The 17,587-nt window shown below is 45.1% G+C and overlaps 1 protein-coding gene across 2 annotated transcripts; it reads right to left on the bottom strand.

Moving 5' to 3' along the window:
• Window positions 1-81: 81 nt before the first annotated feature.
• On the bottom strand, window positions 82-17,486 carry smchd1 (structural maintenance of chromosomes flexible hinge domain containing 1). 2 transcript variants are annotated; one of them, XM_068709972.1, is made up of 47 exons: window positions 17,174-17,486; window positions 16,211-16,286; window positions 15,918-16,076; window positions 15,740-15,822; window positions 15,530-15,663; window positions 15,319-15,433; window positions 15,100-15,219; window positions 14,824-14,990; window positions 14,613-14,706; window positions 14,316-14,517; window positions 14,114-14,234; window positions 13,415-13,595; window positions 12,718-12,912; window positions 12,518-12,631; window positions 12,281-12,387; window positions 12,053-12,135; window positions 11,823-11,936; window positions 11,228-11,305; window positions 10,052-10,171; window positions 9,820-9,964; window positions 9,252-9,354; window positions 8,960-9,032; window positions 8,125-8,264; window positions 7,685-7,813; window positions 7,376-7,594; window positions 7,072-7,214; window positions 6,642-6,727; window positions 6,443-6,561; window positions 5,538-5,699; window positions 5,336-5,464; window positions 5,153-5,232; window positions 4,815-4,972; window positions 4,588-4,703; window positions 4,454-4,515; window positions 3,902-3,989; window positions 3,663-3,794; window positions 3,410-3,565; window positions 3,194-3,320; window positions 2,864-2,983; window positions 2,695-2,774; window positions 2,442-2,564; window positions 2,099-2,280; window positions 1,427-1,536; window positions 938-1,008; window positions 686-854; window positions 442-600; window positions 82-354 (listed from the first exon to the last, which is right to left on the bottom strand). In XM_068709972.1, exons 1-47 carry the CDS (start codon window positions 17,303-17,305, stop codon window positions 272-274), a joined length of 5,859 nt encoding a protein of 1,952 aa, XP_068566073.1. In that variant the 5' UTR covers window positions 17,306-17,486; the 3' UTR covers window positions 82-271. The 2 variants fall into 2 exon arrangements, with proteins under 2 accessions (XP_068566073.1, XP_068566072.1); XM_068709971.1 differs by having other exon boundaries at window positions 14,114-14,517.
• Between the last annotated feature and the right edge of the window lie 101 nt (window positions 17,487-17,587).

Raw genomic sequence — 17,587 nt, 5'->3', positions numbered from 1 at the left:
GCGCCTGTCAATGCCTCAAACTACGATATTGGTTAATTTGAAGGGTTTGTGTGTAGAAATAACGACACAGGCAAAAATAAATCTTTGTAAATATGTATTTTTTTTTTTTATAGAAAGAATAAAGCTTTTCTTTGAAATTAATCATTCCAGGCACATAACTTTTGTCAGCAGTTCCGATTATTATAAAATTATTAAAACATATAAAAAATACAAATAAAATGAAATTACAAAAACTCCAATAGCTCAAAGATGAGGTCTTATATGCTGACATCTACTTTAATCTCTTTGGAACGATGCCGGACGGCCCAGCGGCGCCTTCAAGACCCCGTTTCACTGGTCTCACTGGAGTCGACACTAAAAGTAGAACAGACCAATTAGAAATCAACAATACTAACAGAATAAAATGAAAAAGATGTTTGAATAGGAATTCTCAACACATACCAAGTTGTTTCTCGGTCTCCTTCAGCTGCATCATCTTCTCCTTAATTTCATGTTGCTGCTTCAGCATCTCAGGAGACTTCATGGTCCTTAAGTGATCTTCACGTTCCTTTTTTGCCTGATCCCTCTTCTCCACAGCTGACCTGTGCTTGCTGAGCAGGTCTGTCCAATAAAACGGCAGGAATTAAAGCACAATCTGGCTGAAAAGGACTACTAAAAACATACTTAGAAACGCGAGTGACGTCACCTATGTGTTCCTTTAGAGTGTAGTAATGTTGGGGGAGGGGGGCTCCGAACACTTGTAACGTGTTGATCGGCGGGGCTTTGTTCTGGGCGCCTCCGAACTTGCCCTTGGCACTGATCCTGTCGCCCTGTCTGGTGAGGATGGTGGGACACGGCCCCTTGTTCTGTACCACCTGTGAGAAACGGCACATTAAGAGGACAGATAACCAGCGGCCGGTGCATTTACGGCACGCCTCCACCAGCGGGCGTCACTCACCGCCTTCCTGTAGATGTTTGCAGAGTCCAGGTCATCGATCAGAATAGTGTCTCCGAGGATGTTTTTAAAAGCTGCAAAGAAAGCCGGAAACATTCAGACAAATCTAAACAAGCAGAACTCATTCACTGCTGAAGAACCTTAAGAAGATTCTTAAGTGAGATGGCTTTTGATAAATTTATGTTCCAACGTAAACAAGTCGTAACCCCAAAAATAGAAAATCCCTGAATTAAAAGTAATTTTAATGTGGCAAGAGAGACTCAATTTCTGCTCCAGTGACTGAGAAAACCCCTCCACCCCTGTGAGGTTGGATCCCAGATGGAACCATTTACCCAAGCAGGAGTAGAGGGGGGGGGGGGGGGGGGCATGGAGGAAATACTACAAAATCAGCAAACACAAAGAGACCTGGGAACCCTCTAAAAACCCCCACAGGACACGGTGATATGAATCTGCAATGAAAGAACAGCAGCCATGTTAAACTCAGCGGCTCACCGACGTTGCAGCTCTCCTGGTCGTGGGGGAAAAGCAGGAGGTTCCTGGCGTAGACCGGGTTCCCAGGGGGATCGAAGAGCATGTGGCCGTTTCCCATGTGTGGCATCGGTCTGCAAGCAATTCAAACGTTAGTAGAGAGACCGCAGTAGAAGACAGAGACAAGCTGCAACAAGCAACAATTACTGAAAAATGTTTTCCATTCTTAAAATAGCTGCCAATTAATTTCCTAATAATCAGGTAATCGCTTCAGCTTTTATGTTACATAATTAATTAGAACTGAAACGATTAGTTGATCAACTAAAATAAGTTTAAAAATCAATTGTTTAAATCATTTGAATTGAAATGAATCTGATGTGATGAATGAAAACAGGATTTCACTTTATAGATCTTTACAATCTATTACTGTGTAACCCTGATTGTCCATACAGTAATTGTACATTTTTCTTTACAATTTGTCCACAAGAGGAGGGATCCCTTCTCTCAACAGTCGGCTCCACGAGGAGGAGCCACACCATCTTTAAATTACTGTTGTTCAGCAGTCTGCTTAAGAATTAAAAACTATAATCAAGGACACAAAGGCACCAGCAGCAACACTGAACTACGTGAAGAGAAACACAGCTGTGCAGGAGCTCCGTACTTTAAAGAAATCCACCATCGACCCTGAAGGACTACCTGTTGCCCGGTTGCACAAAAACGCTGTCAAGGCCCATGACCTGCTGCTGGCCTTTGGTGTCGTCGTAGATCCTCCGCGCTGCCGCGGTCGTCTTGGTGATGACACAGTCCATGTCGCCCCTGATGTGCCAGGAGATGACCCTCGCAGTGTCGTCGTCCTGCACAAACGCCAAGTGTCCGACCTGCATTCAGACGGCAGAGGGTAAGAATAAACATCCGAACCAAAGCTGCTCTCACACTCTCACAGCAGCACAAACACTGATTGGACACATCTGTATGAAATGACACTGTGGGTTTGTTAAGGCGCTAAGCCAGCAGAAAACATCCTGCTTTTCTTCGTTACCATTCCCAACACATCCTGCTGCCCGCTGAAGTGATCACGGATGGAGCAGACTCTTCTGGGTGTGTTCAGGATCCTGTCGACTTCAGCTTTCTTTTCGTTTAGGACTCTGTCAATATCCGGGATCTACAAAGAACAAATATGCAAATGTCATCTCCCGACACACACACACACACACACACACACACACACACACAAATGACATTTCTACATATACAGAAGTTAAGTGTGACTAGATGCAGCTTCTTACACGTACAGTTTGGGCAATTTCCACCTTCCTCTTGATCAGCTCATTTCTGATGTCAGCCTCTTTTTTACTTGCATCCAGGTGATGAGCTATGATGGAAGAAGAACTTGGAGCAGTTAGAGACCATTTCACACAAATATTGGCAGACACAAAAAGAAAAAAAGAGGCAAGATCTTACAGGTCATCAAACGAAGGAGATCACTGTATGAAGTAAAGATTTTTTTGTGTGCAGTAATAGAAGTGGTGAGCTGATCTTTCTTCTTGGACAGCTCGGACATTTTCCGTTGGCTCTCAGAATCTAAAGTAAAAAGAAAAGATAAACAGACAAAGTTTAACGTTTGATCATAAAACATTCACAGTCTGACTTATAGAACATCTTATGACTAAAAACATGGCGAAAAATTGAGTTGACAGTATTTTCTGAAAAAAAAAAAAAAAATGAAATTCCCCAGTCATAAAAATGATACAAGGGTTATGAACTTTATGATGAAGTGTGTTCACGCCGCACCGTTGTAGAAATGGAAGGGGAGCTCATAAGGAGCGAGCGGTGTGGGAACCATCAACACCTCCGGTTTGAAGAGGAGGACGTATGCACTTCCATTCTCTCCGGGGCTGTTCTCCATGATGAGCAGCCTCTGTGGACAACGAATCACACAAACAATCACATGTGCATTGAGCATCGTGACGACGCCGTTCCAAAGGAAAAGCCGCGTCGGCGACTCACATTGATGTGGGCCTTTCCATCTACCAGGTGTATCGTCAAGCTGTCGGTTCTGCCTTCGAACAGCGGGAGGCGTTTGTCGCCGTCTCCACTGAAGTTCTTTATAGAGACGACCACCTTCCCGTCCAGGTCCTGCCCCGCTGGGTTTCCGTATGAATCCTGGAATCGGGCAAAGCAGCAGTCAGCTGATCAACTACAGCGTTAACATTCATTAGTCGAACTGGAAAGCCGCTTCTGCGTCAACATTCACGCTCACCATGATCTTCAGACTCATCTTCTCCACCAAGGTTCGGTCGGCGACGGTCTTGCTGTCGGACACAACTGGGGTCGGCGGCTGAGAGTCGGGTCCCAGTTTGACGGGGCGGTTGGCCACCACGTTAATCAAAATCTAGGAGACAGGCCTCAACTCAACGAACAGCCACTTTCCTTTTAAACACTGCCGAATGTGAGGAAAGAAGTTATGAAGGCACTGCGATGTTTCCAGATTCAACCGACCTGATTACTGTGCAGGACTTTACTGCCGTCTATTCGAAGAGAAAACTGGATGGTGTACTTTCCAACCAGTTCTGGGATCTCTTTATCTCTGCAGTGAAAGAAAACAAAAAACAGATTTACATTTCTTAACGGAATAGTTAGCGCTGAACAAAGCCAGGCAAACCGTTTCCCTATTTCCCTATTTCCCGGTCCATCAGAGAGCTGTTTCTTTGTGCTTTGAACGTAAACAAGGTGCCAGAGCGCATTAAAAGAGGAGGAGGACTGGGCTGAGCTCCGAACGTCTGATACGCGTTTATTAATCTCTATAAATCTGCAGAATCTGGCAGAGACTTTGGTTTTGGAAGCGCTCTGGTTAAGCTAGTTAGTAGTATTGACCAATCATGACTGAGCTCTGGTTGCAGGCAGGTAAACAACGTAAGCGGAACGCATCGGCCGAAATACAATCTCAGAACCCGTCAGCTGTCGTTTGATGATGTTTTAGCGTCAGATATTGTTGGTTTGTTTTAAACATCCTGCAACAACTCAGAACAGAACCAGTAAAAAGCAGTTTACCTGAAGTGAAAACGGTCTTTCTTTTCATTCTTCATGGGTTTACTACACTTCAGCTCAGCGACCTAGACAAGAGAGGGAGGAGTTTAAAACAAAGAGTCGGGGACGGTCCTTCTGCTGGACAGGAAGTCACTCACCGTTTGTGAAGGCGTGTTTCCTGACCGCACTCCCTTCGACAGCAACATGGACGCCGCAGCGGGGTTAAAAGTGGTCATCGGGCTTCCTTCATCAGACACCACGGTCACCGAGAAGACTACACACACACACACACACACACACACACACACACACACACACACACAGTTTGCCAGAGACTCATAACTGGTTGCATAGTGAAAATAAGAGATTTGATTAAGACCCTAACCTGGGAAGCGGCCTCCAGCAGGAAACACGGCGTTGGTGTTATACTCCACCGAGAGGCTGACAGGCTTGTTGGGATCAGGTATGACAGTGAGATTCACTATGGAACCAAGGATGGGTTTCTGGTTCAGGGAACCGTTAAACTCAAGCTCATAGCACCCCCTGGTGGAACAACAGGGTAACAACACTCCCATTAGTGACTGGCGGGTCATTAGCTGTGTCCTAGGATATGTATACAGTGTTGGAAATGTGGCTGACTGACAACACAACCCCTGATTTGAGGCAGTATTATTATTATTATTATTATTATTATTATGTATGGTATTATACAGTGAGACTTACTTTGGTCCGCTCACACTACCAATAGTGAAACAGGCTTTCCCTTCTGCGTCTACGGGTTGTGAAGCAACAGCTGTCGTCACCTAAAGCAACAAGAGGCTCTCTTCACATCGTCTCCACTTCCATAACGCTCACTGACTTTTTGAAAAGCGTTGAAGTACGCGCTGCGTCGCTGGTCGAGCTCACCTTCAGGGCCGGGGCCGAAGAGTTCACTTTCACCACGACCCTCTGGTCTGTAGTTGGGTTTCCCCACTCGTCACACAGCTGGACGACGAACGGCATGGCGATGCCGTGGTCATTCAGCACCTGCAAAGGCTGCATCACAACCAGGGTCAGCTTCTTAATCTCGTAGTCCATGAAGACTCGGCAGTAAAAAGTCCTTTCTTACCTCCGCTGGCCCACTGACGAGTTTCAGCTGTGCAGGGACTCCAGCCGTCACTTTCACCATGACGCGTTTCACGAAGCTCCGGTAGCTGAAGCACAACTCTCTGGGGCCGAGAGGCCCGGACTGGAACTGCACCCCCGTCACCAGAACAGAGCTGCTGCTCTCCTGATCTCAACAGACGTCACAAACGATTTTCAGTTTTCAGATCCTTTACTTCAGTAGAAGCATGGGGAGAGATATCTATCTATCTATCTATCTATCTATCTATCTATCTATCTATCTATCTATCTATCGAGAGACTCCTTAATCTTAGAAGGATTTCCTGCAATTAAGGTTTTATGACTGTGCTTGCTTAACTCACGCATGTGTCAGGCCGCGCACGGCATTTTTAACGGCATGGAGGTCGGAGGTCGGAGAGCAAGAGCTGGAGGTGACCTCTTCCTGACTCATCAGCTCTCAACAGTCATTTCGTTCATTGTGCATACAGTAGTTGTGTGTGTGTGTGTGTGTGTGTGTGTGTGTGTGTGTGTGTGTGTGTCACAGTGAGCAGAGATGCGCCGCACACGCTGATCCAGCCGCCTGTACACAAAGAGCATCCTGTTTCCTGGAGGACGTTGTGTGGGTGACATGGCTGCCGTGAAATACATGAAATACATGAAACACGCGACTGTTCATAGGGCTGTGAATATATACACGACTGTGCAGATGCATGAACTGAGATTATAAGATTATAAAGACAACTAAGCAAACGAACGAGATAAACTCAAAACAAGGAATAGAGTTGTAAACGCATACATGTGTCCTCCCTCAGGATGCAGGAGTGAGAGGGGGAACTAAGCCTAACGCATAGAAACATACATCTGGACCCACAACTGGCTACAAAACGTCTAGAAAATCTCTTTTCCCACCTGCCAAACAAAGGCGATGGCCGATTTGTCCAGCCCCTCAGCGTCCACAGTCATGTCCTTCTCACAGGTGGAGGTCAGTGTCTTGGTTAAATTATCGTACTGGTCAACAAGTTCCAAGTCTGTAGGGGGGGGGGGGAAGATGCGCGTTATCCAGTGTGCAACCAGATCCTCAAAAATAAGACTTTAGGTTCATACTAACTGATGTTTCCAGGAAGGACTTCACCCAGCTTCACCGTGTTTTGGAGCAGAGTTGCTTTGAGTCGGTTTGGTTGATCCGGACGAGGCCTTCAAACAGAACCAGAGAGGAGGAAGACTTCAAGAGTGCCATTTTTGGGAAATACGCTTATTTGCTTTGTTGCAGAGAGTGTCGTCGTTACTCTTCACTTTTTGTACATATTTAACAAAGCAAGTCCCATGTGTGTTAATTAGTGAGCTTCAGAGGCGCCGATCTCCCTCCCATTCCATTTATGCTAAGCTAGACATAGAAAACAGCTGTTTGCTGCTATATTAACGCTCTGAATTTTAAATACAGCAACTTTACGCTCGCCAACACTGAACCCCAGCTGTGAGTCGGGCGCGCGTGTGTGTGTGTGTGTGTGTGTGTGTGTGTGTGTGTGTGTGTGTCTTACACTACGCAGAAGGAGGCCGACACACTCTGGTCTTGGTAGGACACCTGGTAGAAGAGCACCTGCTGCACCTGCTTGGGCACCTGTAAGGCAGGCAGCTTCCCCTGGACCAGATCTTCTTCGTTCACCTCTCCTGTCCAGTTAACCTGAAACACAGTCCCAGTGAACAATGACAAGTCAGCAATAAGAGGGGAAACGTTCAAACACAATGACCGATTCATTGCAGAAACATGTTTTTTTACTACTTACTTGGCAGACAATGCATTATATATATATAAATATAGATGTATTTATATGCCAGACACACCTTGATCCTGGAGGCTATTTCAGCAGTGGGAGGAACCAGTCTACCAGCCTCATCATACAGCTTATAGAATAGGTTCTCCAGCAAGCCTCCAGCCAGCCAATCTATCTTGTCATCGTTTATCAGAACCAGATTCCCGTCGCTGCAGAGCTCCATGCGGGAGACTCTTGTGCTGGGCACCACCTTCAGCTCCCTGTCCACCGCCGGGCTCTTCTTACGACTCTTGTGGGGAAACAGGCGGAGACAACCAAAGTTTTAAAAATCGGGGAATGTTCCAACGAAAACAGAAAGCTTTGTTTTGTTTTAACTTACAGGCATCTGAAACTTCACTTTGAGGTTTTCCGGTTCTCCGTTGACTATCTTCAGCTTTATGGGCGTCGTCACAATCTGTCCGGCTCCTGTGGCGCTGCAGTCGATTGCCACTGCTGGAAACCCCTGAACCTGATGTGCAAATAAAAAGACGAGGATAAGTCAACCAACGTTATTTAAATTTATATTCATTCAGATTATGTAATTGAATTAAAAGAAAGAAAGAAGGAGAGTTACAAGAGCAGGCTCAGAAAGACGAGAACAGCACCGTGAAAATATTTCATCACACAGAATCAAAAAAAAGCAGAGAAACGTCTTTAGTTGTCTGCAAAAAATGCCATAGTTCCCTAATAAATGTACCAAATAAACCAAAAGTTACAAAACCAATGACAAAGTGTCTGAGGTTTTCACACTACTGGTGATGTCCCACACCCACACAGTACCTGGCAGCAGACGATCTGTTTGGGGTGAGCAGTGATGTTTCCAGCCTCGTCGTGAACACTGACATTAAACGTGACGGGGTTTCCATTCTCCACTGTGATCGGGTTGTCTTCTGGCGTCACGTGGAGGGAATGTGGATTACCTGAAAAATGGACGCGTGTGCGGTTATACTCCTTGCTTTAGAGTTTAGTTCATGCATCTAAAAAAAAAACAGTCGTACATTCATAAAGCTATGATGGGACGATGAACCAGATGACTGTCTAGAGGAACAGTGAGAGCAGGAGGGTGACAAGAGGGGGGGCCGATCACAACAAGGGGGAACAAGGGAATAAAGAAAGACACATTTCTTCGTCAGTTGATTCCGGATAACTCGGTTTACTTTAAATAAACACTGAAGTGTTTCCTCAGCTGTCAGGGTGATTATTTACACAGAGGAAGATAAGACTGTGGCATGATCCTTATCTTGATGTTCACAGCCAACAGATTACCACTTCAACCACAGATGGATGACGTCTGACATCTTAACCAACACGCAGCAGTTTCAACATTTTAACCAAATAGCAACAGCCTAGAAAATAGGTAGAAAATAGAGAATATATTCATTTAAATAGTTTGTTTTATCCAACTGACAGTACAAAACTGAAATATCTTTAATATAAAACAGTGAGAGATGGAAAATGTTTGGCATTTAGTGAGAAAAACAATACTACTTAATCCCTTAAATCGATTCATTTGAACAGGAACATAAAACCACCCTGCTCGTCGTCTATGAATCGGCATTATTTCGAGGTTACACATTCTTCTAGATGAACAATGAGAGAACGAGTGCAGTCCTACCAGGAAGAAGGCAGATCTTGATGGTCTGTGTGTCTGTCTTCAGGCCAGGCAGGGTGACCTTCAGGTCATACGTCTGCAAAACAACAGCTGGAGGATAAGCAGTTGTCGTCTCTTCCCTTGGTTGTCAAGCAACTTCTCTTTGTGTCAAATGTACTGAGAGGAGGTATTTATCTTTTTGTAAGTTTGCGTTGTGATTCTTTTATGCAACATATTTGTTCCTTTTGCATGAACCTGTCTAGTCAATAGGCAGACTAATGTCTTATTATAATAGAAGGCATATTGTGTTTCTAACCTTTGATTGTGGGTAATTCAGGACTTTCCCTCTGGCTTTGACACTTTTGATGGTGAACGTGGTCCCACTGATGTCCACGGTCTCGTAACTCAGATCCAGGCCACTAAATAAATAATAACGAGAAGGTTAATGGTGCTAGAGCTTACTAGCAAAGACATGATAGGATTCATGATAAGCTTTCAAATCAGTTAATTAAGCAGCGGTTAGATGAAGCCATAAGAACAGAAGGGTCTGTTAGTAAAGTCTGTGTGTCTGTCATCAGGCCAGGCAGGGCGACCTTCAGGTCACACGTCTGCAAAACAACAGCTGGAGGTTGTCGTCTCTTCTCTTGGGTGTCAAGCAACTTCTCTCTGTGTCAAATGTTGTACTGAGAGGAGATATTTATCTTTTTGTAAGTTTGCGTTGTGATTCTTTTATGTAACATATTTGTTCCTTTTGCATGAACCTGTCTAGTCAATAGCCAGACTAATGTCTTATTATAATAGAAGGCATATTGTGCTTCTAACCTTTTGATTGTTGGTAATTCAGTAAGTAGACTGAGGTTTGATGTTAAAATAAAGTGACACACCTGCATTTGAGTACAGGTTTGAGATCGGGAGGAGGCGTCGCCGAGTGATCGTAGCCGTCTTTTACGAGCAGAGGAATGCTGAACGGCACTCCTACGTGAAGAGTGGCGCTCACTGCGCCAACGACGAAACTCTCGGCACCCCCCGCTGAGGAGGATAACGAACACAGTGGACGTGAGGGGTATTCAGAGAGGATGATGAATGTGACGGCTGAAGTGTTGTGGTTTCACTGACCGTTGATGGTGAACTTGAGTTTGTAGCTCGGAAGCTCTTTGCCTCCAAATTCGGTAGCGTTCGTTTCGTTGATCTTCGTGTTTAGGGACAGAGTGTACCTCCCCAGGCTGGTCAGATTGTCTGCAGAAGATGAGATGTTTGCAAAACTGATAAATGATATTTAAGCAGAAATGAATTAAGAAATCACAGGTAAAGAAACGTTCAGTCTTTGTAGAGAGAAGAGCTTGATTGTGTGAATGAGAAACAGGATGCCGGGCCGGCTGTAAGAGAACAGGAGCCGTCAGACAACATGATGGTTTCAGAGGAGACGAGGAAACGTAGTTCTGATGGATGACTAGAAACGGATCACTAAGACGACAGGAACCAGAGGTCCGTAGCCTGTTCTCACTCACACTCACCTGCTCCTTGCCCTTTTCCAATAGGGAAAGGGAAAGGAGCAGATGTGTGTGAGTGTAGGATTCGTGACGGGTTAGAGGCACAAACAGGACACCGTGACCTGTGGCGTAAATCAGAGGTAGGCGGCTGGCGATTAATCAAAGCATCTATGCGTGTGTGTGGAGCAGAGTTTACAGTATAACCTGTTCAACGGTCTCCCGACCTCTGTGTCAATACAAGTTGAAACAACTTAGACATCTGCTAATTATGATAATTAGACGCGTGAGTAATGGAGTGTGTAACATACACCCATCTGTCAACGTGTCGCAAAACGGTGTTTGCATGCACACAATACCTGCTTAATGTGTTGTTATCAACCGTTAATGGCAATAACAGCTAATAATAGCAACGCTCCATTAGGTTTTACGAGTTGTCGTACTTTAAACGCAGTAAACTCGGGTGTGACTTCATTCCCGGCTCCTAATTCTGATTTACAAGCTTAACGGAACGCAGCATTACAGCCACCGCCGAGACACAAGGTACAATGGAGGAACACGCTTCTATTTATAAGGTAATTGCTCTTGAGAACATTCGGTTTGATTGTACTGTATCATTGTACTGTATAGAAGCAAATACACCAAGACTTGGTTACTCGGGTTCCTTCCTCGTGAACCGGTGACGTCTCACAACAGTGATCGATTTAATGGGAGGATAAGAGAGCCCTGCACAAAAGAAGAACGTCATCCCGATTTAACCACTACTACAACAATGAGGAAAGATAATAAACTAAAAGAAACGTACCATTTTGTTTGAACCAGAAACCCCACTTTGGTGAATGTTGGGCACTTAAAAAGAGAACCGTGTCATCTCCTTTAGGACCTACATGAGCAAGAGGAAATAAACACACCGTTACAAACCAAGAAGATGAACAAGAGAGAATTAGAAAGAAGGGAAAAATCAAGAAGTTGAAAGAAGACATTCAATAAGCCTAAATTCTCTTGTTCCTACTTTTAAATTGTGAGGATTTGCAGTAAACTGAATATGTTAAGGTTTTAGACCATTGGACAAACAAAACAAGCAGTTTGACTACATCAACGTGAGCTCTTGAAATCATTAGGGCTGACACCAAGAGTCCTTTTAGGTATTCATTAATATGTCAAGTATTTTCTAGATTAATCGTTTTGTCAGTAAAACGACAGAAATAATGAAAAATGTCCATCCCAGCTTCTCAAAGTCCAAGATGACGTCTCTGAATGTTCAGTTTGACACGATATTAAACAGAGAAAAACAGGGAAAGTTATGGCCCCGCTCTAATGATTAGTTGGCTTACTGTATTACTGCTTGTAACTCTTTGTAAACGTCTCAGAGGTTCAGAGGAGCGTTTCCATCTTCTTACCGTGATGGACCACTTTGAGCTCAACCACCAGTTTCTTGCCTGCTCCCTGGCCCACTGACGGCATCTTGGACAACGACTCTCCCTTCTTGTTCACAATCGCGACTTTGAGTGGCCCTGAAATGATGCGGGGAAGGGGGGGGGGGGGGGGGGGGGGACATTTTTTTTAACATTACCATGTTGTGATCGTCCCCAATGACCGGTGTGGTGTGCAAACAATGTTGACAGTTTACCAAACCGAGTCCCGGCTGGACGAGCGGCATTCTGTGGCCAGGGGTTCCCTTCTGGCCATTCCACTTTGAGAAGCTCTGGAAGCCTGGAACAAACACACACAACTGAGCTGATGAAGGCTCATCGGACCTACACCACTACGTCTAGTCTGGTACATATAGCGGTCTTGCTTTAAGGTAGAAATACAACGTATTAGATGCTGATGATGAGGATGAGAGCATTCCGCTTACTTGGCGAAGTCATTGTCAATGTTGGTCTTGATGGCTTCATCAGTGGCGGTCTTGTCGATCTTGGAAATGGCGATGATCTTGACCTTGTCGTAAAATGCTTTGGGTTCCTGGAAACATATTTAATGATCAACATCAGAATCCAACAAAGTAAACTAAAAAAAAAAAAGTGGAAAGAACTGACATGCAAAACTCATGCAAGTCTTATTATTTATCACAACTCCATAATTCCGTCCTCACCAGAACCACTTCAACCTCTCCTCCTGTGGCAAAGACGCCGTCTTCATATTTTCCATACAGCAAAAAACGAACCACGCGACCAAACAGAATGGGCACCGTCTTGTGAGACTTCACCTGCATGAAGAAGCATGCGGGCATCAATACAGAATACAGAACCATCAGAATAGACGCTCAGACAAAAACTAATAAAAGTTGCTCACGAGTTGGCCCGTTTTGTATATTTTGCCGTCCCACTCGATGGAGGAGAACGTCGCCCAGGGAGACTGCATTTTCTTGGACAAATCTGTCCGTGCGATGGTCTCCAGGTAGCCCGAGAACTTTACCTGCTTGTCCCACTTCTCGTGGCAGTTCTTCAGCCACTGCGTGAACTCCTTCTGGATGTTGCCTCTTTGTTTCTGTGGACATTCAAATCAACAGTTCAGCAACACACAGCGGTTCTTTTAGCTTTTTTTTTAAATTCAAACAAAAAATGGACTAAAGCTGCAGAAAGATGAAGATGTTTGACCACTGGGAACCAGAAAGACAGATGTTCTACTGCTGATCGGTCAGACTTGCCAACACGGGCGCTGTATCGTAGTCACGTTCATGGTCCAATATTCAACGGTGGCAGAGTTTGGCTGGCTCGTGCAGAACTTTCTTCAACATCGATTGATTCACTTCCATCCATTGCCTCTTTGTGCTGGGCTAACCTATGCTAACCGTGCTGCTGAACATTTCAGCACCTTGATGGAGGAAGGATGTGATTCACTAGGGGGAATACAGCATGCAAAGAACATCGGTGATGGGCCTATTTATGGACTCAATAGTGTACCACAGCTACTGAACATGTCCAGTCTATATGATCAGGGAGGCGCTAGAAAGGACGAGTCTTGATTGCTGCGATTCGTATTTGATCACCTGTGAGTTAACAATGCGTGTGAAGAGGGTGTCCGTGTGCTTCAGCTTCATCTCCAGGTCCATGAAGGTGAGCTTGTTCGTGGTGACCTCGAACCTGTCGTCGCTGAAAAGCACTCCTGAAATCCGACTGTAGCACTCGGCAAGCTCCTTTGCTCCTTTATTGGGAGTGCACCAGTCAAACCTGTCACACAAGGACGGAAAATCAACAGTCTGTGGCAGTTAGCCGCCACCGCCCTGCTTTGAGCTAAACGCTAACGTCAGCATGCTTACATCCGGATTTCTAGCAGGTATGTTTACCATGTTTTCTAATTAACATTAAACACAGATCCTGGTATGACGTCATTAGTTAAGTAATGGACAGATTAAGACTTGATATAAAGTTAGATTTCATCCTCTGGGAAACACGGCTGACTGTACGCAATCTCATTGCAATCCATGATTATTAGTGGCTTCCACCTGCCTCCAGTCTTTGTGCTAAGCTAAGCTAACCTCAGCGCAGTGACACGAGAGTCTTATCAATGTTCTCCTCCGAGTGTTGTCAAAAGGCAATCGTGTATTTCCCAAAATGTTGCGCTGGTCCTCTCAATTTATCCATCCCTAACATAAAGAGTAGTCAACATATATAACCCTTTACAACTAAGGAACTAAGTAACTTCCTAGTCTTTTTTAACTTAATTTGGAAAGAATTGAAGCGTTTACTCGGCCACTTTGGTGTAAGGTATAAGCCGTCCGTTCCAGAAACAGTCGAATATCGGCCTCTTCCCTCTTGCCTGATGCCGGGCTGCAGATTCATTATCAACATCATCTTCATCATCAGAGGCTGATAAACAAAAAAAAGGACCAAAATGAGACATGCATCCGTCATATTTCATGAAGCATAATTCATATTTTTGAGTTATACCTGAGTCTTCTGGGTAAGTCTCCTTGTCGTAGAGGAAGGGATGATAGCGAATGACTCCCTCCACCGCGCCTCCGCCTCCGGTGACGGCCTTGAACTCGAACGTGTCCACGGCGGCGTTGATGTACAGGGTCTGCATGTCGTTGTCGACTTCCCTCAGATTCATCGCATGGGGACATTTGGGAGGCTTCTCGCGCAAAGTGATCTGTTTAAAAAAAAAAAGGAGTCGCGTGATAACATTAAGCTGAGCCTGCATTAAAGCATTTAGCGGGAAAGAGGAGTCACGACCAGCAGCCTCACCTGAATGTCGATTTTAGAGAGATGATCCGAACCCGTGGAGCAGCTGCTCATGTCCTTTCCGTTGACTCCATGAATGTAATAGTGATATATGTGGCTGAGATATGGACAAAACAGAACTTTATGAAAATGAATCAATAATAAGTAGACAATTTGGGACCTGTTCAGACTTCTGAGTACACATCGGAGGGTGTGTGTGGGTGAATGAACTCACGCTAGCTGTCTGGTCCACACTAAAAAATCTTGCTTCAAAAAGGCGATATGCTCCGGCAGGACTCCCGTGATCACCACGGCCGTGAAGCTTTCCTTCCCAGACTCCTCAGCGATGAGGGCGTGGAGGCCGCGCTCCTCGTCTTTATTCACATGCGAAGAGTCACCGGGCTGCAGGGGGAGGACGAGACGCCGCACAGAGGACAGAGGAGGAGCTTTGATTGAGCAGAAAGTCTGCAACATGAGATCTGAACAGACGCGTCTGAACCAGAACACTCACCTTCCTGTTCTTAATGACGCTGCTGTAAATCTCCTCTTTGTCCCTCTCTCTTCTCTCAAACTCCTCCTTTGACAGAACCAGCTCGTGAACATCTGGGGAGCCAAGTGGTTTTGTGATCATCTGGAAAAACAAACAAAGTTAAACCAGTTCACGGGTCATTAGAGCCACGTTAGTATTCATGGCAGTCTTTGTTCCCGTTTGTGGGACTAGAACTCGTACCCTGGTCGAGTTTCCGATGTAGAAAACAGCCTGTTTTCCTCCAACTCCAAAGTAGGAAATGTCACTGTTGAGACTACGAGGGACGGGATCAGGCCGAACATACCCCTCTTGCTTGCTGTAGTGAAAATTAAAAAGATGCAACATTAGAAACAAACGTTGGCCAACCTAAACTAGAAGCTAGAAAGTGAAGCAGGTATAAAAGCACACCAACCCTCCGACTGTGACTGTTTTCCTGGAGAACTTGGAGAGTCTGTACACCGCCCAGTTCTGGAGCTGCTTCGAGCTCATCCCGCACCCGTTATCCAAGACAACCACTGCAGGTTTCCCAAGAGTTTCATCAAACACCTGGACAACAGAGTCAACATATGTCGGTACACAGAAGACACGGACTGGAAAGGTAAGATGTAAATGCTTAACCAACCATCCGTATCTCTATTGTCCTCGATCCCGTGTTTTTAGCCGTGGCCGACAGAGAGTTGTCTATCAGCTCGGCAAGCGCGTACGCTGGGAAAAACAATAAAAGACGTTACGAGTGACGATATGCAGCTAAACGTCTGTGTTCGTTTCAAGCGCACTAGTTGCATTACACCAGAACTCACGCAATGATTTCTGGCCCTCACTGGCGTAGTACTCGTACATGCCGCCCTTGATCAACGTGTCGTAATGAGGCATGAACTTGATGCGCTCCTCCGTCGCCATGGCCAGAGCTTGGTCCTCCCGTTGCAACAAGTGGAGGGTGGAGTCATCCTGAAGCTCCTCTACAGTGAACAAAATGAACCATTTTATCCGTGTTGTGCACACGCACACAAAGAGGGAGGTTTCTGTCTAAAATCTATTTGATTTATTACCGGTTATTGTTCACTTTTGCACCAACAATGACGGATTTACTCACTAAATTGGTCGAAATCCAGGACGATTCGGTCCGTTGTGACCACAACGAATGTCTCATGTGGACGGATTGAGAATTTCTGCAACGAAATGTCAAAAGTAAGCGTCAGTTCTTTATTACAGCTGAAACAATCAGTCAATGCATTGATTAGTCAACCAAAGACAATTTAGAGGCAACTATTTAGTTAATTGATTCATCGTTTTAGTCATTTGTCAAACTAAGCGGCGGCAACTGGCATGGAAGTCAGTGGCAACTCCCCTAAACAGCGGCAACTGCCGTGGGAAGTAAGTGGCAACTACCCAAAATAGCAGCAACTTCAGTGGCAAGTCAGTGGCAACTCTCCCAAACAGCAGCAACTTCAACGGCAAGTCAGTGGCAACTCTCCCAAACAGCAGCAACTTCAATGGCAAGTCAGTGGCAACTCTCCCAAACAGCAGCAACTTCAATGGCAAGTCAGTGGCAACTCTCCCAAAACAGCAGCAACTTCAATGGCAAGTCAGTGGCAACTCTCCCAAACAGCAGCAACTTCAATGGCAAGTCAGTGGCAACTCTCCCAAAACAGCAGCAACTTCAATGGCAAGTCAGTAACAGTTGAGCTGCCATCAAAAGTGCCACTGCCAGCTGCCGCTGTTTGAGCTGTTAGACATTAAACTACTGATCCACTCAGTGGTACATCGTGGAACCTTTATCTTACATGTTCAATCCCTAATTAGGGAATTGTTCCTCTTTAACTAAATATTTGAAATATTAATATAAAGATGATGACTCAGCCGTTTTCAACTAAATATAGACCCATCACCCATCATTATAGTATGGGTTTAGAAAGAAAACACTTAACATACAGGTATATGGCGCAGGCACACTTAATTTATGAAACAGGAAGAAAGTTGTACTTGAGTGTAGTTTCTCCTGGACAATAGAGCCAATGACGTTACCTCACACTCGAGTAAAGTTAGATAACATTACCTGGTGCAGAAGTTGAAGAAAGGCATTGAAGTCCAAACCACTTATTTCCAGCGATTTATAAGTAATTTTCTCTTTATTTCCTGAGCGGCAGTCGTAAACACGGATTTTCCTGTCGTCTCTTCTGTCCTCCATGGTGACTGCTGAGAGGGGCTGCGCGCTCTCAGTGCACGGTGTTCAACTTCAGAGTATAGTTAAGCTAACCAGCCGGGTAAGCTACACATGCATTAAAGTTTAACGTGACTTTGATTAAACTGCATGTTGTATGTGTTATCTTAAAACGTGGACTTTAACTCAACCGCGCCCAGTCGAAGCTAGATGACATCTTCAGACAGTTGTAAGACTATTAGGGGTCTGGCGCTTTAAGTGCTTGGGTCACGTTTCTATGGTAGCTCGACGGGGACACACCCCATCCAC

This window comes from Cebidichthys violaceus, unplaced genomic scaffold (genome assembly GCF_023349555.1).
Source record: "Cebidichthys violaceus isolate CVI_PGR_0920_01 unplaced genomic scaffold, fCebVio1.0.p SCAF_15, whole genome shotgun sequence".
NCBI classification, from domain to species: domain Eukaryota; kingdom Metazoa; phylum Chordata; class Actinopteri; order Perciformes; family Stichaeidae; genus Cebidichthys; species Cebidichthys violaceus.
Note: the sequence above shows the minus strand (reverse complement) of the source record. Positions and strands in the feature narration are given on the sequence as shown.

Bases quoted from the DNA above. Each gene is read 5' to 3' on its own strand.
- smchd1 (XM_068709971.1), bottom strand. From the start codon at position 17,305: ATGGAGGACAGAAGAGACGACAGGAAAATCCGTGTTTACGACTGCCGC. The intron at 14,518-14,612 runs GTGAGGCTGCTG...TTTTTTAAACAG, and splicing joins TCTCTAAAATCGACATTCAG to ATCACTTTGCGCGAGAAGCC. The intron at 3,990-4,453 runs GTAAACTGCTTT...CTTTCACTGCAG, and splicing joins AAAGACCGTTTTCACTTCAG to AGATAAAGAGATCCCAGAAC.